The sequence below is a fragment of the Diadema antillarum genome, unplaced genomic scaffold (genome assembly GCF_040938485.1).
Source record: "Diadema antillarum isolate AM-2024a unplaced genomic scaffold, OU_Dant_1.0 scf00000017, whole genome shotgun sequence".
NCBI classification, from domain to species: domain Eukaryota; kingdom Metazoa; phylum Echinodermata; class Echinoidea; order Diadematoida; family Diadematidae; genus Diadema; species Diadema antillarum.
The window spans coordinates 5,081,293-5,109,013 of NW_027270906.1; the positions used below are offsets into that span (position 1 = coordinate 5,081,293).

The 27,721-nt window shown below is 39.3% G+C and overlaps 1 protein-coding gene across 1 annotated transcript in view; it reads right to left on the reverse strand.

The window, feature by feature from the left end:
* Nucleotides 1–25,752, reverse strand: part of LOC139727416 (3-phosphoinositide-dependent protein kinase 1-like) — a 56,784-nt gene extending 31,032 nt beyond the window's left edge. Inside the window, exon 1 of the mRNA XM_071638373.1 lies at nt 25,574–25,752. Within this exon, the coding sequence (XP_071494474.1) occupies nt 25,574–25,600 (27 nt within the window). The 5' untranslated portion in view covers nt 25,601–25,752. The remainder of the gene's footprint in view (nt 1–25,573) is intronic.
* Between the last annotated feature and the right edge of the window lie 1,969 nt (nt 25,753–27,721).

Genomic DNA, 27,721 nt, shown 5'->3' on the forward strand with positions numbered 1-27,721 from the left:
GGGAAAAACAACTTGTTTGTGTTATTTTATCACCTCATTACGTGAGTATGGTTTCACAATCAGGCGAAGTACGCACAACGCCAGATAAACAAGGAATTACTCAGAGAAGACAACAACTGCAAGAGACAACCAAAGCCACCCAGCTACACAGTTACTACATGTACCACCGGTGTTTCTCAATGCATGTGGGTGCTACAACTCTACGGGTGCGTTCGAGTGCTCTCCTAACAGCGACCTGAACAGTGCCAAACCTGCACCACAGGAAAGCTCTTGCTACAAAATGTGTGACCCCTCTACAAATACAGTCAAACCTGTCTTAGCGGCCACCTGTCTATAGCGGCCACCTGCTTATAATGGCCACTGAAAAATCCCCCCACAAACTTTCTGTATTACAGACCCTTTATATAGCAGTCACCTGCCTAATGCGGCCAGCAGCCACTCATTATGTATCCCATGGTGAATATCTACCTGCGTATAGCGGCCACAAAAATTTAGATGAACCGTTAAATCAGCCATGAATACGTTGGCTTTTACATTCATTGCGTAAATTCTACTGAGTCCTACCTCAGTCACAATCACACAGACATGATTGACAAAATTAATGCAGCGCTTCGCCAAGAATAGCCGTCTTACCACTAACTTGACTAGATCTAGGCTTCAGTAATGCCGCGCTGAACAGATGCTACAAAGGCAAAGACAGTTCTAATAACATCATAGAATTTTACCAAAATGTCGACTAATTAGTGATTAAAATACCTTTGAATAAGGGCAATAGGGTACTTGTCTGGGTATTGCTTGTTGCATACGTCAGCTTCGCACAATATCAATCCCCTCAAACTCACTTGTGAATCCCATTTATGTAAAGTGGTACGAACCAGAGCAGTTCCTCAGGCCCGAAATGTTATTTTATAAGTTGAAAGAACAGAAATAGGTAGGCAACAAACAACAACAAATTAAATGAAGAAATTGTACAAACAATCCCAATATTATAGCTGCACATGCAAACTTATATGCTTGTTTTTTTTTTTCTTTTTAGAATAACATGCTGTTCAGGTACCCTGAAAGCAATCACTTAATTTCTAGTCACACATACCTTTCATAGTCTATACACAAAGAAACACCAAAAATAAATGGATGCTCTGATAAACCCCAGATGCACGTCTGCATCTTGTGCTCATCCCTGCTAAAGATCACTGGCAATTTACCACTTAATTCTGCAACAAATGGTATCAATATTTCAAGATTTATGTATGTTTAAATCCACACACACACACACACACACACACACACACACACACACACACACACATAGTATGGGCACACTCACCTAACACTACGGGTACCCTATAACAGGTACGCTTTGTTGGCAGATACTGGTAACCACATCTGAACACAAACAAAAACAGACACACAAAAACACACACAACAAATTCCTATACAACACACACAAGTTTAAACAGACCCGACACGAGTGACTTTCCCAGAAACAAATTGATGCTCTGATATCAAAGCCCAGAGGGACAGCTGCATCTGGTGCTCATCCCTGCCCCAAACCAAGGGCAAAATACCATTAAATTTTGCACCAATCAGTATCAATATTTCAAGAGTTACAGTAATGCAATGTTTACACTACGTTCCCGGCGGCCACGGCAGCCCCGTTTGCTCGAAATGTAGTGCACCGTTGGTACGGGAGGTGGGATAGATTCTCCTTTGTTTTTTCCCCCTGCTGTGTTCTAGTCTTGTTCATTCCATTCCTTGCTACATTGAACATGTACAATTGTAGCTATTAGATGCCATTCTCTCATGGCATCTGGTCAGGCTAGACTACACATACAACGTATTTCCCGTCACGTCCCACCGTGGACCGCTTCAAAGTTTTTTTTTACGGCCTACTATGTGTCATCACGTTTTGTTGCATTTACCCAAATTTATTACAGCCTATTAGGTTTCTCATCAGCACCTTGACATGTTGACTGGCGTCTCTTTTCTAAATTACAGAAATATTTGGTGCTTTTCTCACCTTCCTCAGCCCACTTCACTCGAGATCTAACTATAGCACCAGCCGTTTCTAAATCATATATGTCTTCCAACTTTTTTCCGAGATTATCTAATGCTTGAATTAATTCAGTACACTCTGAGTCATTTTGTGACTTATTGAGCCTTTGCCTTAAAATTTCAATTTCATCTTCCAATTTTCTTTTTTCCTTGATTTGCTCTTTCTTTTTCCGAGCCGAATATTCCATACAATAACCTACTATAGTACTTTTCAAAGAGTCCCAAAAGCGTGACAAACTTCTAGACAGTTTAAAAATCTGACATGGCATCCACGGCAATCATGGTCTGTCACGTTTGAACATCCCATCCCACAGTGTGTTACACATCCATTCTGAATTGTTCTACTGCAGGTGGCCTGAAACATGATTGCCGTGGCCCCCTGGAATATGAAGTATACCAATATATGTACATGTAGTATAAACTCCGCATCATGAGTAGATAAGTGCTGCGCTCAGATACAAAAGAAAAGTCCTGATTCCTCCCCATGCATTCACGTAGAAACACAGAACAAAACAATACAGTGCACGCCTGTTATAAGGAACATGGTTACAACGAAATTCCTGTTACAACGAAGTAAAATTTTCACGCTGCAACATTCTCCACTCTATGTATCTTTATTTTTTATTTGTTCATTATAACGAAATTTCAATATAACGAAAGAAAACTGCTGGTCCCAAGGACTTCGTTATAATGGGAGTCCACTGTACAAATCAAAATCCAGCTGAGTCAAAGTTGTGGAGTTAAATGCAGCATCTAGTCCCTTTTACAGGAGAACCACGGGAGTTCAATCGCATGAGTCGAAGAGGCAGAGTCTTCCAGTAAATTTAAGAATGCAAACTTGCATGACTCAATATTGGAGGCTAGTATATGTACACCCAGCTCCAAACACCCTCGTTTTCGGCCACGTATCTGTCAGTTTTGACCCATTGTGAACAGTCAATCCTGATTACATAGAAGCCAGAGGTGTTTTTAGCTAGGTTGCTTATTCATGTGCCACAATGGACGATGACAGATACTGTGTATCCATGTGTCCACACAAGGCCACAATCAACAACTGGAGTGTTTTTGTTATTTGTCTCTGTTGTCCGAATATGTAATTCTCTAATCTTAATCATGAAAACAAAAAGTTCAGATGGCTGGGTGCCATTACTTGGTAGATTATGAGGACTGGCAAGATGTGTATAATACACGTTTGTATATGGCCATGGCCTCTAAATCTAATTTGCAATAAATTTGTGATGACACACACATGCAGACAACACAGACTCACATACTGTAAAAGTGGAAATTTTCTTGGTGTTGTAATTTTCACTCATTTTGTGCGACCAGAAACTAGCATGAAAATAAAAGCACATGAATATTTTTGCTCGCCATGTGATCCAATAGTTGATGTCTCAATGTCTCGATTCCGCGGAATTAAAAACATGCAAAACTCATCTTATCCGGCCGAGCAGGAAAAATTACTCACGCGAAAATATCCACTTTTCCAGTATGTATTTATTTGCATTTGCTCACCCTGTAGTACATAACGCAGTTCATTTCCATGTTTAAGATTTCCAATCAGTGCACAGTAACTCACTGGGAAGTGTATACGATTGACAGCCAACAGAAGCATGCCTAAACATGGGTTGATGGGTTGATACAGACTCACACTTGGAATTGCAGCTTCACAGAGTCGCAATATTAAAAATCATGCGAGTTGAAAAACACACTAACCCCTTGCGAGAATCAGGTATCGCTTGAGTCAAAGATTGCATTTATCAACTTTCCCACGTGTGAAATGTGTTTCAATACAAACTATCAAAGCACATATAAATTATAATGATACTGGATAGCATTAAATGACCGACTAGTAGAAAATACTGTCTTGGATATGCAATGGCCAAATGATGCACTTTGCCACTCTTGATGATGTAATACTGCACCATTCTTACGCCACATCGGCCTTGAGATGGCAAAACAACATATCTATAGTACATCTAATGGCCCGGTCACACTGCCCAAAAGTCACGTAAACGCATGAATCACGCAAGAAATTTGGTTGTGCGTGCTTGTCTGTCAAGAATTTTCGCTGATTTACACGATGAAAATCACTGATGAATTGCGCAAGAACTACGGAAAGATCACGCAAAAATCACTAACAAACCACGCACTTTCAGCGCATAGGCACACAAAGGCCCCAAATAGGGCGAAATCGTGGTTGTGCGTGACGACTGAGGTCCACGGAAAACCACGCATAATTTGCACATTATTACTAATGAACTGCGTATGAATCGCGCATGAACGCGATAGCGGTTGCAACATTTTCGCGAACGATCACTAATATTCCACGCATATTTCGCGCATTGTTTGCGTAAGAACTACGCAAACTACGCAAAAATTACGTAAAACAGCGCAATACTGCGTAAACTTTTACGCGAAGCCAAGTTTTAAGCTGCTCAAAATCTGAAATCGCGTAAAGTGCCGATCCGGCGCACATCGGCGGACAACTACGAAGGTTCCACTTCAGACAAACTCATGAAATGCGCAAATCGGGCATGTATCGCCTAAGGTTCGAATTTCTTACATGATTCATGCATTTACGCGACTTTTGGGCAGCGTGACCGGACCTTTACATCATTTCCAGTAAATCGAGTTCGAAGTTTCCCAAACCTGCAGCTCTTTTTCTGTTTTCGTTAAACACTTCATATCTTACCCAACAGTATTAGTAATGCAGTGAATGCAAATTGATTTCACTATACCCTTTATTTTTATAATAATTTGCACTTAATCAAAACATACGCTGTTTTGCTGTCTCAACATTTAACCATGCTATTGCCATTGCTACAGCAAAACAACGTAATGTCCTACAACGTCAATGTGCGCGCTCTTCTGCAGCTGCGTGCGGCGCGCAACCTATTACTGCATAAACATGTAGATGGCAAAACAATGTATGGCATGTAGATACGTTGTTTTGCCAAGTCCATGCCCAACGTGTGGTGAACAGGGGCAAGAGTATCGATGCTTACGTTGTTTTGCCAACAAAATTTGAACAATTCCCACTGGGAGAGAGCGTCATATCTCTGTAACGGAATGGGTTCTGATTTCAAGACTTGGTCAAGAGTTAGATTATACTAAAATAAGCGAAAATATGTGACTAAGTCAATTTTCATGAATTTTTGACATACGTTATTTGCCAACTCAAGGTCGACATGCTTTTCTGTTTGACCAACCCTCACCAACTTCCTTCATGAGAAGATGGGGGCACTACTCTCTAAGAAGATGAGATTTCAGCACTGAGCATTACACGACAGACCTAAATCAAATCAATCAATCAAGTACCATGTTACGATGGCTTGTACATATTTTAAATGATTCTGTTTTGGTATTTAAAAAAAAAAAGCACATCCCCAAAGGAAAGAGCAAAAGAGTTAAAAATAGCCATCGTGGGTAGGAACAAACAAATTTAAGCCCGTCGTAGTGAGTCAAGCTAATCGGGCTAATTAAGAACTTGCAATGACACTGTCACTGTCATCAGCAGCCAATTCGGGAGGTTCCAACAAGCCTCATCATGACATTCACTGACTCACCGTCAGTCAAGTGGGTCTACACTCACTATCCAACCCCCCCCCCATAACACTTTGGTCTGCGATTCAGACCCCAAGTTCTCCTATCCCTCGTCCAACTTTCTTCTTTCTATCCTTGAACCAGGTAAAGGTTGTTATTGCAGGTCTGCCAACATTCCCACATTCAAATCAGGGAGATTCCACACAGCAATCAGGGAGATATCCGTGTGTTTACCATGCATTTCAATGGGTGAAAATAATTCCCAAATCAGGGAGACTTTAATATTCTCCAGTTCAGACATGAACAGATTTTGACATTTTCAGGGAGACTCGTGCAGAATCAGGGAGACTTGGCAGCTCTGGTTATAAAAGCAAGTTTGAGGTCTTTGAAGGAAGGTACAGGTGATGACATAAGATGTTTTTCTGTCTCCATATCAAACAATGTAGGAGTACCCTGTCTTTATGATTCTCAGGGATATCAGTGACATTTGGATGTAAAAAACAAAACAAAAACAAAATGGCAGTACTACAATTGGAAGCAGATTACACTGAGATCTTGCAAGTGATTACCTTTGACAGTATACCTCCTCTAGTAATTACTCTGGTACATGTACTGATTTTAGCATCTTATATATCTTCTTCTCTCTCTCTCTCTCTTTTTCTTTGAATATTTTGAGGGTTCACTCTCTTTGCATCATGGACTTCAGTACCTTGGGCAATCAAGTAGTCAAATGACATAATATTTACACTTTGAAAACATCATGGGTACGAATGAATGATTACAAAATAACCCCAAAACAAATAACTGGGACAGTTTACACAAACATCATGTGGGCATATGAATGATTACCAAATGAAGTGGGACAGTGCGAGGATAAGAACACAGGAAGAGCTATGATAGCGGTAATATTTAATGATGGTAGTACTGAAGATGAGGATGATGATGATGATAACAATAACAGTAATTTAAAAAAATGATAATGGTAATTATCATGTTGATAACAATAGTAATAATGATAATAAAAATACCCCTGATGACAAAATTAGCAAATTAGCAAAAGACACATACTGTAAACACAAAACAGCGATAAGAAAATACACAGCAGTCTCAAAATTTTGGCAGATGCACCTTGGGAACAAACCTTCATTCATTTGATCCACAAAATAACCCTTTTTTAGAGTTCAAAGCACATGTAAAAGTTGCGATGCCTACCTTATTAATGCATAGAGAGAGGCAGCTATGCTGAACTTCCACACGCTGTTGTAACATGTGAACAACGTGCACATTACGACGACACTGATTGCGACGATCATACAAACACATTTTTCTCATATTCATTCCCCCTTGTTATGCTGCCACACAAAAACACGTATGAGCGTAAACAAGTATGAGCCGCATGCGGGGAAGGTGACTCTGCGTATCGCACCGACGGGGTGGTACACTGTAAAATTTGCTGTGCACGAGTAGAAGCTGACGAAGCTCGACAAGATGACCACCTCTGCAACTACGTCTTACTGCCTTAGAACGGCAAAAGTTTAGATTACAGTCTGCATCATCTATTGAGAACTGGTTAGAAAATATTCCTTCATGTACAGAAATGAAATCCCTGCATTTTTTTCTAAGGATTAATTCATTATTTTTTGGAATTATTTACGAAAAACAATGGAAGTGTTTCAGCAAGATTTGCCCCGATAAAGTGGTTCCTGATTCTGATTAAGCGGATAAAATACATTGTAACACGTGAAAAATTTGTTACATCAAGTTTTGTAGCACTTAAGCAAGGTTCACGCTAAAGCGATTCCATATTAACGGGTGAGCACTGTACTTCTCACTTGATGAGTTTGATCATATTCCTCCTATTTTGCATTATTCTAGTGTTATTTTCTGTTTTATTTGTTTGGGTCTTTATTTTGTTTTGTGTTTTTTACATCATACATTACACAACAGACATCCAGGGCAGGTGCTCTGCATTATGTATTGGGAGAAGCAGCTCTGTGATATGCAAGCATTAGGCAGATTTCCTTAAAAAAAAAAAAAATTTATAACTCACATTCAGTCTCCTTGTCAGTTGTTTATGAGGCTCACCACGAGTGTACAGCAGAATACTGACGTCAGTGGAAGCCAATTATTCCAGACACATTGCATAATACATGAGCTTCACCTACTACAGCGTGACTGATGATCTTGGAATGGAATTTTAAGAAGAACTAGAAATGTCGCTATGGCGACTGGTATGCCTCCGCCATAATGCATGATTCTCCTAATAGGTCTATAGTACATGTGGACAATGTGTGATTACATTTTCACAAAATTGGCAAAATATTAAAATTACATGTTTGTCACAAATGTATCGAATGTTTACATTCCTTGACCTATGTTTAATTGGATGAATAGGAGAGCATGTACTTTAACTTCGACTTTGACCCTTTCATAAGTTTACGCACTTGAGTAATTTTCAAGGTATGGAGAAAAAGTGCAATTTCTGTATTGAACAGTAAATTGTTATCATTTTCATCTGGTCTTTGATTCATAAGAGAATCACTGTCAGGCAGAACATACATAAATATGTACTAAGTTTAAAAATTACTTGAGCCGCTTCCGAGATATGGAGAAAGTAGTAAGTTCAGCACTTTCACTTGATCTTTGACCTTTTGACCTTTGACCTTCTTGGCAAAAAAAAAAATCCCAGAGAATCTCTAGTGGGTAATATACATGCATACATTAAGTTAAAAAAAAAATAATCCTGCTGGCATTGCATAAATATAAGGGAAATAGTAAAATTTCGAAGTATTGCCCTTGACCTTTGACCCCTGACCTTTGACCCCATGAACCCCCAATTCCCTAGCTAACTACTGCCAGTCAGTACATGCATGTATACTTTGTTCCATAAAGATACTTTGAACAATTTCCAAGATACAGAGAAAAAAGTGAAATTTTAACATTTTACTCGACCTTTTGACCTTTGACCTTTTGACCTTATGACCCCAAACTTTCACTAAAGAATCTTAATTGGGTAATACATGTATACACTAAGTTTCAAGAAAATATCTTCAGGCAATGCATAGATATGGGGGAAATAGTGCAATCTTAAGCATTTGACCTTGACCTTTTGACCTTTGACCTTGAGCATGTGCACCCAAAAGTTGATAGGCACAACTTTACCCCCTAATACACATATATGCCAAGTTTCATTAGAATACCTCAAAAGGTTTTGATAGTTACCCTGTCCACAAAATTCATTACGGACGGACGGAAGGACGGACGGACGGAAGGACGGACGGACGGAAGGACGGACGGACGGAAGGACGGACGGACGGAAGGACGGACGGACGGACGGACGGACGGACGGACGGACGGACGGACAACCCGAAAACATAATGCCTCCGGCACCACTTCGTGGCGGAGGCATAAAAACACAGACTTAGCTGGTTCATTGCATGTCAGGTACAAACAATACCTCAAGCTTTTATGGCATCCAGGTGTGCAGTGCTATTACACAAGGCAGTTTAATACTGTCTCCCAAGATGGCAGTCCACATTAGTTACGTTCAGACGGGAGCCCTTAACCTCGAAGTTAGGAAACTTCGAGGTTAGAGCTTGTAGTTAGGGACCGTGAAGACGCACTCGTAGTTAGCAAACCTCGAGGTTTGCTCGAAGTTTCGAGCCACGAGAAATCTTATGGTTAGCGCTCTAACCACGAGCCGCGGGGGGTCCCCACTCGTAGTTAAGCACCGTGTGGACACAAAACACAACGAACTCGAAGTTAAGAGTGACCTCGCCGTAAACTCCGGCCCCCACAATTTCCCTCTGCTTCCGGGTCAACCTCCCAAACGTACACCACAAATACACCACACGTAAAAAACCTATGACGCATGACACAACAACATCATCTTTTCTTCCCATGCGCTTGATCTCTGAAACTGAACACGTCGAATTAACATTTACTCGCTATCAAACTGTATTCTATATTCTTCTCCGACGCTAAAAAAATGTTTTCGACGAATATCTTCATAAAGGCATAAAGTCATCAGTGCAGTGCTATCTCTGCATACCATGACAGAGAAAAAGAGTACCCGTAAGCGAGTCCGACAGGGTTCGACTAAAGAATAAATAGGCGCCTTGTTAGCAGTGTGGGCTGAAACTTCCGGTTTTGTGGTTTTAACATCGAGTAGGACCCACTCGTAGTTACGGGGGGCAGAAGCTTAACCTCGAAGTTTCGTAACCTCGAGGTTAAGATTCGTCGTGTGGACACACGTCGTAGTTAGGGGGCAAGAGCGAAACCTCGAGGTTTCCTAACCTCGAGGTTAGGGCCTGCCGTCTGAACGTAACTATAGACTGTATTATGTACACGTGTACAGATGTAGAAGTGCTGCCATTTTCACCACCTTGCTACTTTTTAATAACATTAAAAAGGCTACAGTTATTGGAACATTGGTCAAATTTGCTACCAGGTACAAAATCATTTACAATTTTTTGATTAAGTGCCTTTCTTCTTTCACACTCACAAAAGCATTGAGGCTGCTCTAGATCTTGGGATGCTGAAATTAAGTATGCATGTAAATCTGTTTAATCACCACAAACAAACGGGTCAAATGTATGCAAATTTATGGAGACCAGCATCCTCTAAATCCCAATCACCCAGCCTAAACTCTGGTAACAATCTTTTCAACTTCAACTGCCAGTTAGGGCATAGACCTCGAGGTCGGTTAAGATCTAATGACATTTTTCACTCAGTGATACCCCCGTATAGTACATAGCAAATTTCAATATGGATGTTAACTACAAGTGCACCATAAATGCACATGTTCATCAACAAAACGAGAACCTACTACTAGTATTTCATCATTGTTTGAATCCTTTCACTCATTAAAACTGGGACAGCTCAATCCCTTTAATCATATAATTTCCTCGAATGTACCTTCCAAAGGTAATCCCTGTCCCTCATCCCCCCCCCCCAGCATGTGAAGAAATAATTCATATGCAAATTTTGCTCTCACTAGCACATTCCTTTGGATCTACACGTATTAGTAGCCTTTTGAAAGACATCACTGTCTACACATCTTTTTTGTCTGACTTTTGTCTGTTTTGGGGTAACTTTAACCCTGATTTAATAGATGTGTGGTATTGAAATGTAAGGAATTCCATTTGCATTTAACAAAGAAGACTAGCTGGATATAACAGACTCTGGCTTTGTGTTACAATGTTTCTGGCAGTTTAATCAATCTGAACAGCATCCTCCATATACATGCTACCCGGGTCCTTAAAACATTGTGAAAATTGAAGCTCTACCAAAAGAAGGGAAAAATTGGAGTAGAATGTGGTCTTAAAAATGCTTTAAATATGTGAATAACGATGTGAGTAACAAAGCTGATGAGAAGAAGGTGACCAGGGGGACATGTCACTAAGCTCAGAAATCAATCCCAAGTTCAATTTCAATTGATCTTTGTGACAATTTGGGGGCTAAGTCAGTCCTCAGAAAACTGTTTCACTAAGCCATTTGGGAACAACATCTTTCACCCACCCTGCCACATTCTACAATTAGAAATACATATCCTTCCCAACCAGATCTTATTTGAATCTGTCCCAACTATAACTGTATGGGTTCATCATTTGGTTTGAGTGAGTTCCCATTTTATTGAAATGGGGCCCAGATTAAACCACACCCAGCTTTCCCCATATTTGACTGAAACATTCTAAACAGAGGCATGAAAATATTTCACTACCATGGTATTGTTCACAAAACACTTTGGAGTGACAGCATAATTTTCAAAACTTTTGTATGATTTCTTGATCCATTTGGAAACATGATCATTTCTAAACACAAATTCTCAGCCAATAAAGTTCCACAATATTTGAATATATCAAACCTCCACAAGTTGAACAGTATAGTAAGGGTACTAGATCTCGCGCAGGGACTTAATGGTCGCGCATCGTGAAACTGCGGATAGCAAGCAATATTACGTGTAGGACTAAGCGCAAAATTTGCCGATACGCCCATGGAATAAACATACCTGACAACCGCTAAACATGAGAAGGAAGCAGGTAAGAAATTTTGATTTCGAACAAATTTTTCACTAAATTTCCAATTTCTTACCTTGTAATTTACCTACCTTAGCTTAAAATCTGTTTTAAGGATGTTGTAGCCTAGACGTGTCGTCTCACTTGTCCCGTTCGAAGCCGATAGAATTCGTAATTTGTTCGATCGATCATTTATAATATTCTACGAAAGCCTAAGCACGTTACAGCCGCTGAGGGGCAGACACTTTCACGCATGAAACTACATAGGGCAGCTGCGCGACCTCTACATACCCCGAGAAATTGAACGCATAAAATTAAGTCCGACATACAAACGGCGACAGCGCACTACTCCTTCATCGTATCATCAGGAGATTCTGGGAGGTGATTTTTCTGCATTTTCGTGATATCTATTGAGAAATTCAGGTACGATTATGGAATAATTTCTATTATAAGAGCATCACAAATTTTCGTGCGCGATATCTAGACCCCTCAACCATATATCAAATTTCCCGATACCTTTGCAACAGCCCAGACCAGACAGACAAAGCAAAGGAAAAGACTCAGATTTTGAGCATTTTGCACACATTGTAAACATGATACGCGTCAAAACAAGGGAAAGTGCCCTCTTGTACCCTATCAATTTGCACTCTTTACCTGGAGATCCCTAAATTGGCAATGGAGGAGCATGTGTCATATTTCATATCAAAGGCTAATGCAGGAGGGTGGAGAGATGTTTCTTGATTTGGTTTACAATTGTAGATGTCTATTTGCCTGAGGAGACTGTTCTATTCCACGTTCTGTTAAACTCAGTTTCATTTACGGGAGGATTTAACTCAAACAAGCAAAATGGCAGAAATTTCATTACAATCTGATACTAAATAATACTTTTATACGAAATGCTATGAATTTCATTAATCATAATATAGAGAGGGTAGAAATAGGTGAGTAAAGACTTGCTCTCGTTACAGAACACCTCTTCATGATACTGAGGAGTGCTACAATTGTATAACATGGTCTTCCATTTACACCTGACTTGTATACAGACTCTTGATCTTTGTCTCTCATTCCAAGACCTTCTGTTCTTCTTTGCTAAATCTTCTGTTTAATTAATTGATTTGTTTGTTTGTAATACATTTAGTAAGTGGTGCATTTCTCTTTCTCTTCATTAAAGGGGAAATCCAGTCCAAATATACATGTAAGTAAATCTGAAAAGAAAGAGTAAAATAATATGAGTTCGATGGTAACATTTTGATTAAAATTGGGTAAGAATTAAGGATGTTACAGTATGACATTTTGAAGTTTCGCTAATTTTTCAGGAAACAGTTCTTTAACAGTCAATATGGATATATAATGCAAATGGCAAAGTGGGCATGTCATACCCTCACAACTTGCCATATAGTTTGTACATTAAATTTTGAAATTTCCAGTTTTTCATTCATTCAAAAGCAATTATGCCCGAGGCTCAAATCCTGCTATATCTACCTGATCACTATTCTGAAGTTATTAAATCTGAAATAGCATCATGTTTCAGACTTCAATTACAGAAACATTGAATCTTCATCATATTTTTTTTACACAATCACAGGAAAATTATGAGGTTGTGACATGGTTAACACACCCCATTTGCATATCAATCCACTGTACAAAAATTGTTTTGCAGAAATTAGCAAAACTTTAAAATGTCATAACTTCCTTATTTTTCATCCAATTTCAGTCAAATTTTTAGCATTGAACTCCTAAAGATTTTACTCTTTTTATCAGACTAACTTATATTTGGACTGGATTTTCCCCTTTAATGTTACAGTAAGTTTTTGGAGTATGAAGTTGGTTTTAGATATATGTACACTGTACAAAATAAAATATTTTGATGATGGGGTTTCACACTTACTGCAGAACTCATTTTTTTGACCTGCCTATAAATACTTTCATGCTAATCGAGTTAAACTACTTGTCGGTCAGTCTGAAAGCAAACTCTAATTATATTTTCTACTTAACCAATCTGGAACCAATCTGAGAAGTCATATAATTTGTCTAATTGCCATCCTGAAGTGTTTTCTCATTTGAGTTTTGCTCAGTTTTGGGTGCTTGTCTGCTGTCTGAACAAGGTGACATCAAGGACTGGATGTAGGTGGAACTTAGCTTGACCTTCGATTTACTTCCTCCATTATGAGTGTGCAGGGTATGTATGTAATTTTGCATACTGGTAAATGAGCTGTGTGTTTGATGCACAGTGTCGTACAACTTGTACATAATATACAAATGGAATGTCATTGCAGCTGGTCAAAGAGGAGACTAAGGCTGTGTTTGAGTGCTCAACAGTGAACCGAACGGTACAGAACCGAACCATATCGTACCATACCATGCCAGATAGGGAATGTTTGAGGACTGTACACGTTTGTATGGAGTTACCGTAGTGTACCTCATGGACTACTTTTGTCTTTGAGTCAGAGGGACCATACGTTTATAACAACAGGCCATGCACTTGGTGCGCTTACGCTACATACAGGTGTCATGAACAAAGAAAATAAACTCTATGCATTATGACATAGCGCATGTTACATTCTTATTCGCATTCGCTTTGCATTCTTCTCATACCAATTTCTGGTATGGTACGCTTTTGGAGCACATCAGGAAGCAGTCCACTTTTGCTTGGCATGGTACGGTTCGATAACTGTATACTTTGGGAGTGTTGAACGCACAACATATCCGATACATTTCATAACCAAATGACTGCACTGCAGCGCAGTGCATTGGTGATTTGTCTTATCTTGGACAAGAGACTGTCTAGTACTGGCATGCCAGTACTACAGGTATTCACCAAAAACAATAAAAAACAAGAACTGAGACAGGGAAAAAGCAGGGTTGATAGAAGGAACTGTTGTTTACTCAGAACTGAATAGTGAAGGTAGATAGCAAGCCAGATAGCTCAATCTAGTGTGAGAACTACATCCTGGTGTTTGCTATCTGTTCCAACAATACCATGTTGTTATATAGGTCCTACACAGACCTTTGTCTCAGATTTACACTATACATGTACTGTACGAGCTGAAATTTTTGCGGTGGTTTTATTTTCGCGAATCGCCTTTGAACCGCGAAAATAACAACACGCGAAAATAACAACACCCAAATAACTAAGTTCAGTTAGACCCTTGCAACCGCGAAATTAACAACACGTGAAAATGTCCTCCAAGTAGCAATTCGCGAAAATATCTGTACGCGAAAATTTCAGCTCGTACAGTATATTGTACATTGTATGTCTGTACACAGAATTTGTGCATAGAGAATGGAATGCATTTTCTAAACTACACTAGCTGAACCTGAACCCAAAACTACAATTCAAAGAAATCATCAAGATTTGAAGCCCATAAATTGGTATTACACTTGAACCAGGATACACCCTTAGTATGCACAACGGGAGGTACTTTTCCGAGTAACAACCAGCCACTGTCTGAGACATCTTCAAGTACTTGTGCTGAGGATGACAGTTTTATATCAAACTTTTTGTCTTGCTTCATGATTTTGTACAGGGTAATATCACACACAGCACAATATCGGTTTGAGCTGAAGGTGTATATGTTGGTGTTTTTGATTGTCCAAGATTTACTTTATGCCCCACTATACACCTGAACATATATCATCTGTTGATGAGGGCCTGCATTTCTTTCTTGGTTTAATGGTTCTTTTAAATTGTAAACTCTGATTTGAGCAGCTACATGTCACCAATTTTGAGAGATTTTGAGAGATTTTTTTTTGAGAATGAAAAAGGAGTGCATTACATCGCAGTCATTGATTTTAGTCTCCTAAATTTGGTGTGAACCAGGAGTATTTTCTCCTCTTATAACCTTTGTGTGAAACACAGGTAACACAGTCCTTTTCAGAGGAAGTCATGCTTGCATGATGTTCCCAAATGGTAAACGCGGCCGCTTGCATTACATGTTGTGGGAAAGTCAGTGAGCTGAGAGTATTTGGGGGGGGGGGGGGGGGGGGGGGGGGTGGTGGTGAAAGGAATGCTGGTCTGTGTGTAGCCTGAGGCCAAGGCTGACATCCACTTATTTTTGCTGACGCGCTGAAAGTCATACTAGTCGCAATTAGCACCTACTTGTAAACCGCAGATTACCCGTCAAAACAGTTTTCCTTCACTCTCCTTTTCTTCACATACATGGATGCTCTAAGAACAGCTGCTTGCATTCAAGAATGCTTTCGATCACCAGCATATTTAGTACAATATGTAGTTCTATCATTACGCATGAATAATGGTATTAACCCACTAAGGATGGTTTGATATTGCTACAACACACATTTCTCATAGACACCTGCCCGAGTATATTTACGACTCGTCCTCAACGGGTTACAAAAACGAAGAGCATATGACAGATCATGATCAATTCTTTACTTGTAGTATAGATGAAATTAATCTGTTCTTGTGCATGATAGAGTACAAAATTGCTCAGCATTTCAAGGAGATACATAATGCACAATGATATAATGCATACACACACACACACACACACACACACACACACACAGACACACACACACACACACATACACACACACACACACACACACACACACACACACACACATTCAGTACACACATACATTAGTGTACACAGCTGAGAGGAAAAATAACACATATTTTTATAGGTACTTTGGTACCAAATGGTACAACTGCAAAGGGTGTGACTACAGTGTACCGGTACTGCAAAACATGTGCACACACACACACACATGTAACAAACAGACTAAAAATCCATAGAGTTGGCAGAGGTCTGAACGAGCACAGCTGTGCTGATAAACACATTGATCCCGTCTGATGGAAGACTTGTTTTCAACTCAGGTGGTGAAAAAAGACAAACACACACACACATACACACAGACACACACACACACACACATATATTTATATATATTTTGATATAGTTTTATTAGAGATGAGGCAAACACATATACACACACACACACATACAGATTGTGTGTGTGTGTGTGTGTGTGTGTGTGTGTGTGTGTGTGTGTGTGTGTGTGTGCATGCATGTGCATGTAAATGAAGCATAAATGCCAAAAGTATCATAAGATCAAGTTACATACTGAGAAACATCATTTGCTTCAGACATTGCACATACTGAATTCAAGGTTTATTTTCTCTCAAACACTCGATCCTATTTTTCACTTTCTTTTCCCTCAATATCCTTTGTCCCTTATTTTCACCTTTGTAAATGTTTTCATCTCATGTCAATGTTGCCTGTTTACCTCCGAGTCCTGGATATTTTAGTTTGATATTCAGCTGCAATGCTATACATATTTGTAATCAAAATAACTTTGGAAAGAAAAATATGTTTATGAAAGTAAGATCTGTGTCACGATGGAATTATCATTCTAACAAAATGGTGGAATTCTTATGTAGTGCATCTATGTAGATTTATGACAAAACCAATTAATAATGTCATGTTGTTGTTCCTAGCACATACACCTGTACTATGTCTTCTGATATCTGATACAGGTACTTGAGAGATAAGGTACTAAAATTTACAAGTAGTTAACCTATATTTGGAAAACCCTCCTTAGTTCTACAACATTCATAAATAGTTAATGTACTTGTAGGTGGCAATAATAAATGGGGACAGCATGAAGCCACTGTATGTGTCTACTGTGGGAAACAACAAGTACATACACCATGCATCCTCTAAGGTTACAAACATAACTTGTAATGTGTCAAATTTCTAACATATAAACAGCCTTGAAAATGTGTTCATATTACTTGGGACTTGTTAAATGAATCATCTTAAAAGCTGTTATGACCAAATTTCTGCATGGGACCCCTACCATGCTTTATGATAAATGTAAACTGTTAATGGTTACAGCTGACGTGGGAACCTATAACCCAAGGAAAAGAAGCTATTAAAGAAAAAGATATGAAACTAACAAACTAAAAGCTCAGTAACAAAAGTCATGTTAAGACAAGCAGAGCACACCGCCACAGTAATCAACTCGCACACTCTAATATCTTCTGAAATTGTTGACGTCACTAGCGCACAGGGTAGAAAACACAGGCATCGGCTCGCTGGCACGATCCCAGCTCCATCCCAACATCCTCACGGCGTGGCATCAAGGATTTCGTTGACGCTCTCAGCATCATCAAATACCTTTTTCAATGACCAACACCACAGGCCCTCATTCGTAGGAGCAGTAGCATGTCCATGATGTCAGACATACACAAAGTTACAGCCCAGGGACACAAATAATTGAATTGAGAGTACACTTAAGACTCTGATGGCGATCAAATTGTACTTGCTTTGTGAGTAGCATTTGAGCTGATGACAGAAGAGCCACAGCTATCAGGGCATTGCCTTTTGTAATACAGACAGCTAGGCCGTGCTGCCATAGGCAGAATCAATGCCATGTCAGATCTGTTTCTGACTTTCAAACTATAGTGTACATGCACACACACGTATCTCCTTGTCAAGGGTCTACAATTTGAAGTCTTCCTCTTTGAACAGTAAATATCCACTCATCACATTCTGTTATCTACTGACTGCCTTTATAACGCTGCATGCATAATTGAGCACTGGCTTTATCAATTTCACTTGAAAAGGCAAATTCTCTTTTCATGCACCTATTCACTGAATCAAATCAAGACTCATGTGTCACCTGTAAATACACCAATGATTTGAAATGATTCACATTCAAAGATTGAGAAAGGAAAAAAAATAATAATTTTGAAGTTTATTAGCTCACAGAGAAATAGCTTTTGCACAGGTTCAGTTACCATGATTTCTTTCATAATCTTCTTTCATTCAGTGGCATGGTGATTATGTCTTGATCTACTACACGTATAGACATGACAGATACATCTCATCATTCCTCATCATATGTCTCTCTCTCTCTCTTTTCATATTTCATTGCCAGATAGCAGCTAGATGAATTAAAGTTCAATCCATTCATAGATGCATCAGATTACTGTAATTTCCAACAACTTCATGTCCAACTGCAAATTATGTGATCATCAGAAAGGAACTTTCAGCTCCGTAGATCAGACCATCTCAATCTCCAGGTCCATAGTTCTGAGCCACTCTATTTGTACCTTTGTTTTTATGCCTCCAAAACGAAGTGGCTGGAGGCATTATGTTTTCGGGTCGTCCGTCCGTCCGTCCGTCCGTCCGTACGTACGTACGTCCGTCCGTACGTCCGTACGTCCCATTTTGTTTTTGTCGATATCTCAAGAACCGTGTGGTGGTTTTACATCAAACTTGGTATGAGGGTATATCCTTGGGGGATAATACTTTGTGTGGATTTTAGGGTCACAGGGTCAAAGGTCAAAGGTCACAGGTTATTTTGTGGAAAAAAATTGAAATTTCATGTTTTTCTCCATATCTCGCAAATGGTTCAAGGTATCTTCATGGAACTTAGTATATATGCTTGTACCGATGGGCAGTGATTATCTAGGGAAGTTGGGGGTCATGGGTCAAAGGTCAGGGGGTCAAAGGTCAAGGTCAACTCCTCAAAATATCACTACTTTCCTTAAAATGCAATATGCCTGAACGTTTTTTTTTTTTAAACTTGATGTATGGCATGTATTACCCAATATATATTTTTGGGGAAGTTTCTTGCCAAAAGGTCAAAGGTTAAAAGGTCAAAGGTCAAGTGAAAGTGCTAAATTGCACTTTTTCCTCCATATCTCGAAAGTAACTCAAGGTATCATCATGAAACTTACATATTTATGCATGTTCAACCCAACAGTGATTCTCTTTGGAACTGTGAGGTCAAAGGTCAAAGGCCAGGTTTAGATAATGCTATTTTCCCATTTGATACTGAAATTATACTTTTTCTCAATATACCTTGAAAATTACTCAATGCATAAACTTATAAAAGGGTCAAAAGTCAAGTAAAACTCATCAGTTCCCCAAATACCTGCACTCTGACATTTTAATCATTCATCCAATTGAACCTAGTTCTAGGAAAGTGAACATTCAGCACATTTGTGTCAAACCTGTCATTTTAATATTTTGCCAATTGTGTGAAACTGTCATCACACATTGTCAAGACATTGTACTATAGACCTATTAGGAGAACCATGCATTATGGCGGAGGCATATCAGTAGCCGTAGCGATATATCTAGTTTAATACTGCATGAAGTAGGTCATCTGTAAAGTGGCCTACGTTGTACACCAATGCCTGACATAATTGCAGTTCAAACTTTATCTTCAAATTCACGATTGGATAGCACACCTCCAAGCCAGCAGCCATGTCTGATTCAGCTTGATTAAATTATGAAGCTGTCCTGTTCCTATAATAAGAAAATTAAGTGTATTTCTGTGATGCCTTTACTGATACAAGTAGATACCGTTAGCTGTATAGAGAAGTGAGATATGCAGTATTGAATTTGAATCAAACTGAACTAAATCATGATTTGTTTTGAGGTCACTAAAGGAAGAAATTAATGCTTGCAAGGAAGCAGTTGACAATCACCCTTCGGAAGGACTAAATGAGGATTTCAAAGTGCTTTGACTAGAGACACAACCACCAAAGCTAGAGGCCTCCAACCACAGACCTTGTGAGTGATAGTACATTGTCTCATCCACTGTGTCACAACACCTCTTCATGTAGAAGATGAAGCAAGATGGATAGGAAAGAGTATCTCAAAAACTTTTGAGACTATCGAAAGCACAAAGCTGATTGCTTATCTGCTCTACTTGACTGGTCATATAGCTGACCATGTTCTTCCAAGTACAAGTACTTACTCCCCACTGCAGCAGCATTAACATTTTAAATTGCATTGAATAGAATAGACTGTCTATTTTGTACAAGAAAAAAAATCACTGTACATGGTATACAAAGATAATTTGTTTAGAAATAAATAAACATATTATCATTAATATTTCACAATTTTTTATAAATCAAGTCATGTGTCAAACCACACACACTGACAAACTAAAGTCTGCTGGAAATTGTGCATGAGGTCTTTTCTCTATGACAGAAAAAAAATGACAGAAATCAGAGACCTTTCTTTTGCTTTATGCTGCATTACATGTTGACATGACAACAGGTCTCACCAAGGGATGAAATAGGCACACATTTGGAAGCTTTAGCAGCAAAAGGTAGCAGACAGACGCATAATAAAACTAGTTTGTAAACCATACTGGGTTCTTGAAAGTGCTTACACCGTAGGTGTAGGTAATTCAAGAAGTAGGAAGGTAGCACTTCATTTTTATGCTCTGCTCTCCTCCCCCACCTCCCACCCTCCAAAGAAAAATGGGAGCCGGAGGGGAACACCTCTTCTACACCATGTACAATTTGTACATATCCTATTGTACACATGAAATGTATAACATCAAGGACATCAAGCAATGTATTCACTATTGCATGCCTTCATTGATAGCTTGCAAGGCATGGCTCTGATGACATCATGATAACCACTCAGGGTCATGATATCAATGATGTCATAGAAGGGATTCAACTCTGGTGATATCATTCTGGAGTGCATGTCTCTTTGATGACTGACCCAAGGACATGCCTTCAAATACTTCAAAGACTTCATACAAGTTGAAGGTCTTTTTAATGACAGTAACCAATGCTGCACACTGGCACTGGTCCGACGGTCCCTGACCAGTAAAAATCACTGTTGGACCAGTAACTTTTTCGGGGATGGACCAGTAAAACATGGAAAAACTGGGATACCTACTGGTCCGACAGACAGGTCGGACTAGTAGAAAAAATGGGTAAGTGTGCAGCCCTGCAGTAACATCAGGAATATGTCTTTGATGAGACAAGGTACAGTACACCGTCAAAGACTATATCCAGGAGAATCATCATTATGACCCATTACTTTGACTGCACTACGTAAACCATGAAAATATCATGAGGAAATTTCACATCATATTCAATGACTCCATACAGGGTGGCAGTATGAACAGCATTTATTTAGCATACAATTGTACATGCAAGCCTTCATACAGTAAATGATGCAGTACCAGTATGGCTTTGACAGCATCTTGAAGTTGTTTTTTTTTTATGACTTTGATCAGAGTTTTCAACTGTAAATATAAGGACCATGATGCAGAGTATGGCTCTGATGATATCATGAAGGCAAGGTTTTGAGGAAATTGTGCTATAGATACAGCACTGGCTTCACTGGCTTCAAGAACAGTAGTAGTTTTGTATTTTGTTTGTTGTTGTTGTTGTTGTTTGTTTGTTTGTTTGTTTGTTGTTGTTGTTGTTTTGGGGGAGGGTAGCTACACATGATAATATGCCTTCTACATAACTTGATGTCATAGGACGTTCAGCTTGGATGATTAGATATAAGTAGTGGAAACTGGAAGTAGGCAAAGTTTTGAAGACATCATGGCGGACATGGCTTTAACATTGACTTTGTGCCTTGCAGACAACCTTGAGCAGTGATGCCGATACCACCAGAGAGATGATGGCATCAAGACATCCAAGGATCCTTTGGGGTTTGGTGAGACAATGCAGGGAAAAGTTTCAATGATGTCACAACGCAAGGTATTTAAAGGCTTTCTTGACGGGAATCTATTATTTGGTCTACTCCTACTTTGTCTAATAACAATTTAATCTTAACCCACATGGTCCAATCCCGTTTTGTCTACAACCAGTGAGTCTAATGACCATTTCATCTAATTGCCACTTAGCCTCATTACTAGTTGGTCTACTTCCAGATGGGCTATGCCCATTTCGTCTAATACCCACCATTCATACTTAAGACAAAGTGGGGGAAAATCCAAAGACAAAATTGCGATTAGACCATCTGGTCATTAGACGAAACGATAATTAGCCAAACTGGGCATTAGCAGAGACTCCAACCCTAAGCACCTTCTGATCGGGAGATTCTCCCGCCTCAAACCCCTAGCAAACGGGAGACTCCAACTTGATGTGCGCGAAGCGCACATCACGAGCACGAAGTTCCTTGCGGTCTAGGGTTCTAGATGCTCTCTCGTGCTATCTAAGGCTTATTTTTCAACATGTAATGGAATTAAGTAAGAAATCATTTCAAGCGGGAGAAATTAAATCTCTTAAAAGCGGGAGAACGGGAGATTCTGCAAAAATGGACTTTCGGCGGGAGACCTCCCATCGAGAGCGGGAGAGTTGGAGTCCCTGCATTAGACCAAGTGAGGATTAGACCACACGGGCATAAGACGTAATTCATGGTAGACCAAATGAATTTAGCCGTAGTGGTGTTAGGTGAACTGAGTAAACCATCTGATATTAGACCAAGTGGCAATAAAATTAAACCTCCTTGACATCACAAATGGTATGGGTTATGCACATCATGAAAGCATGGCTTTGAAAACTCAAAGGCAAGGCAATAGGAGTGGTCTCAATGGATCCAAGCACAGACCATTTAACTTTTAATAATAAAGTAAGTTGCCAGCTGGGTATACTTCCCATTACACCACAAAGAAAGTGACTTTGAAGATGATGTTCTTGATGCCAACATCACAGATGGCCCTGTATAATCTACAAGTAATGGCGAGTGTTCTGTATCGATGCCACCATACAGGTTATTATTTGGCTTTAATGACATCATGAAAGATATGACTTTGATGGCCTCAGCACCAATGCCAATAAAATTGTACCAGCTACAGGTCTATACTTAACTTTGAGGACATCATGAAAAGTACAATTGTACATATGTATGACTTCAATGACATCATAAAGGATATGACTTTAATGACATCATACCAGGGTATACTGTAACTTTAAAATGTCAATAAGCAGGGGTATTAGATTCCAATGACATCATGCAAGGTAAAACAATGACCACAATGTGATCCTGTACTTGTAGCTAACATTTTCCCCTCCTATCCAATGTATATTGAATATTTTCGTAAATAGTGAATAGATTTGTTAATGTACTGTACTGTATGTTACTGTCCTTCAACCAGGTAACTTACAACTGTATGGCATAATAATGGCCATGCATAATAATGCACAATAATGGCATTCTGCACGTGCAGGACTCCGTAGACTAGCTTTACTGAGCATTGTATCAGCCAAAATCACCAAAAATGTGCCACAAAATTAAAATGTAGAAATGCTAAGAAATTCACATTTCACCTCAGATTTAGAAGATGTTGATTTTAAACATTTACAACAAGATTTTATTGCGTCAATTGTTCAAAATGTTCATGTTAGACCTTTTACCATACATACAGAATTTGAGCCTCATTTGCCATTTTTCTCTTTGTCGTCTGCTCAGTACAAATGTCTACCATGTGTCGTGGGTGTGAACAGTGATTCTGGTGCAAGATTCCAGATATGAAAGACATTGATTATTCCATCACAAAAATTGTGTCCAGAATTGTAATGTGATTTAAATTTTGCATCACGCTACCTGTAATAATTTTTTTGTTTTGTTTTGTTTTTTTTTTTTTGTAGAAGGGTTAACCTGAAGGATATTTTCCACATATCGGAGTAAATAATTCATATAATTTTGCCAAATTCATAATTTTCAGGACTTTGTTGTGTTATGATTCACTCAAAATTTCATCCTTTGAGTATTATATAGAATTCAGAGCAACAAAGATAAGCATCTGGAAATACAATACACTCTGCTACAACCCAGCAGGTCGTAGGAATAGTACTTGAACTATCTTAGATGTATCTGAACTGGGTCCCCCAAATACTGTGCCAGGTATCAAGAGTTACATACAATGTACATGATTTGAGTCATGACAGGAAAGTCTCCCTAGGGAAAAAAAATAAACAGGAGTAACAAAAAGCCTTCAGTCTTTCTGGAACTCTCCTGTGAAACAAAAATATTTCAGCATCACAAAGTGCTGTGAACATCAGGATTTAGAAATGAGATACTACATGGACTTTCTTGTGTACAATGTCCGGATGTTCCCCCCCCCCCCCCAATTACATGTAATTTTGCCATACAACTCCATATCATCCAAGCTTATAAAGTCACATGATATCAAACATGCATGGATGGGATGAACACCCATTCGGAAAGTGGTGGGTACATCATTATTAGTGGGGGGGGGGGGGGGGGGAGGAGGAGGAGACATACAGAAGTCTTGCCGAAAAATGTGAGTGAACCCCCCCCTAAAAAAAAAAAAAAAACAACCTCCTAAATCAAACAGGAGTCACAAGTGCAGATCCACAACTCACTTTACGTAGGGCTCTCGATGCACACTACAATAGTAGCCTACAATAACATGTTGGACAGAAAACTTTGTCTGTCCGGAGGAGTCTTTTATCATTTTTTGCTTTTAAGGCGAGGAGGGGGAGGGGATTCCATGAAGCCAAACATAAAGTTTACACGGTAGTCTCCGCGGAACATATCCCCAGCGACAAAATACAGACCAATCTTTCGGTCAAACTACATGACTTGTGTGTAGACTTCTCAGAGACTCTGTGTTGTGTAGATCTACCAAAGTATTGACACAGACAAATTATTCTCTAAATTCACTGGCTCTCTCATCTTTTTTTCTCTATGCCTCAATCTTCCACATCACATTGTCATATCAATCATTCTTCATCATGGTATCATGTTCATAACTTCATGTCATGAATGGACATGGACCCTAGGCCTTATGACTATGTGGAACATGCTATGCGTATGCCATCCATGGTATGATTCAGTTGTTGGACACACACACGTCACACACACACACACCTTGCTGGAAAAACAAACAACCGGAGGAGCCTAACATATGAAAATAATTTCATAATTCTGACCCTGTTAACATTATTAGTAGTTGACATAAAGAACGCATAATACTCAATATCTGCTAATCTGAACGTACGCTGTCTGTAGCGTCACGTAGGACTACTATGGGGCACAAGCCCCATACATACATGATCCTACATCGGGACACAGCCGTATCCGCGATGTAGGTCTAGACTAGACTGCATTGATTGCCTATGCTCACGGACGTACCCAAATCACCCATGTCGGGGGTCTCATATTTTGCCGGTTGGCTACTATACTCACGTATTCGGCTGAATTAACACTTGCCATCTCGCGAAAAATGGTCAGTTGATCTCAGGAACTCTTCTAACTGTCTTAGTCACCTAGAAGAATTCATAGCAGATCAGGAAGTTTCAACGCAGTTGCAGAAATCCGAGAAAAGGTGCAGGATTTATATCTCTTATCACGGTAATTCGGCCAGAGGCTCGCTAATTGTAAACACGTTGAAGAGGCCGACGAATTACGGATGCCTATGACTAAGGTGGCTTTAAAGCCCAAACGTTGAAAGCAGACAATGACAAATCTGCCCACCCAGTGGCTGTTTTCGTGTTTTTGTCCGTTTGTGTGTGTGTGTGTGTTTTACTTGCTTAAAAAAAAGAAAAAGTGATGGTTGCGTGGCTGTGGGGTTTAGTGTAAACAGTCTTTGGCATTGTTAATTTATACACTTCTTCTCCTTTTAGGCGAAAGCACCACAAACTAATACCCACGCAATCTGCGCACGCAAAGATTGTTAGTGATAAAAGGAGATGTCTGTAGGCCCTACCGGTAATTGTTTTCGGAGCGTTTACAGAAGAAGGCGTTTCCTTGAAATCTTTGCCTCATGAAGCCTGCTCCTGTAGACTGCTTTAAACGCCCTGAGAAGACTGCTAATGAGGTTGACATGAGTTCATTCAAGTTGTATTTCACCCTGTGTGCTTTAGCATGTTGGTCTATCTGTAAGTTTAGATAGTGACATCTTATATAATAACTGCATTATTATTGTCAAATTCCAAACGCTTTGATAGCTCTCCACTGGATCTCCACTGCATGTAGGCCTACTTTGATTGTGCTTTATTGTGAAATCAAGCAACAATTAATATTCTACTAAAAATACTCGGATTCAACGTACCAGAGTGACACTTTTGGAATGATAAAATTTTTCGTGTTTTAAAATGAATCATTGTGATATCAATAATAATCCTATAAGGATAATCAGACGATGAGATAATTGCCCTTTTGTATATCAAAGAGAATGTATTCAAATCATATTTCGGCCGATTTTGAAACAATTCTAACTCCCCTACCAAAAGTCATCGTCAGAAACTTGAAAAAAAAAAACACGTAAAAATGAATCTTGTCAAGGGTGGGAATAATAATAGAACTATACATATATGTATGTATAAATAGAAGTATAATTACTAGTATAGTAAATGAATTGGTGTGCAGTGAAATTGAAGACTTACGAATTGATGACATCAATCTCCTTTGGTTTTATCGGTTTGTGAAAATGATTGTGTGCAACTCCTGAGCTTTGTAGGCCAATAACTCACTTTCAATCGGGCTCGAACTTCCACTTTTCTGCTTGATTAACGAGTTTGCTCTAGTCATTAAAATCAGTGTTTACTTAATTGGAAAAGAGTTCCTCTTTGAGCACCAGCATGTCTTCATTCCATCTTTTGTCTATTCATCCACCTATCCATCTATTTATTCATCTATCTATCTGTCTACCTATCTATATATCTATCTATCCATCACATATTGAGCACGGGCCGGTTTTTTTGTTTTGTTTTGTTTTGTTTTTTTTGGGGGGGGGGGGGCGAGGACCCGGCTTATGGGTGTCAAAGGTCAATTACAAAACCAACCAAATATCATGAGTTTTGTTACACTTTTTTTTTCTGTCATTTCAGTCATTTCTGTCATTTCTTGTTCGACCCCCCCCCCCCCTTCCTTTTAGAACCGAAGCGGGATGAGGCTTCAACCCACCCCCACCCCTTTCGCGAGCGATGGTGAGAGAAACTCCTTGTGACATTATTGACATGAATCATATCAATAACTTGATTGTCACATAGTGTCTAAGAGTAAACAAAAAAAAAAAAAGAGGAAATTAATACATTCACAACGTACGGCACGCATGCGTGCGTTTCAAAAAAATATGTCAGTCCTTCCCACACTTCAAGTTGGGCAGCTCGGCCTCTCAGCTGATGAAAGCGGGAATCAATATGCTGCCCTCTACGGACTTTATTCTCCAGTTCCTCTTTTCCAGCTCATTATTGCCAAACAGTGTACTGTTCCTTCCCCACCGAGAAATATTGTTGGGTTTTTTTGTTTTGTCTTGTTTTTTGTTTTTTCTCGGTTTTTTTTTTCTTCACATACATAAACACACACTCACACACACACGATTATGTACACTTT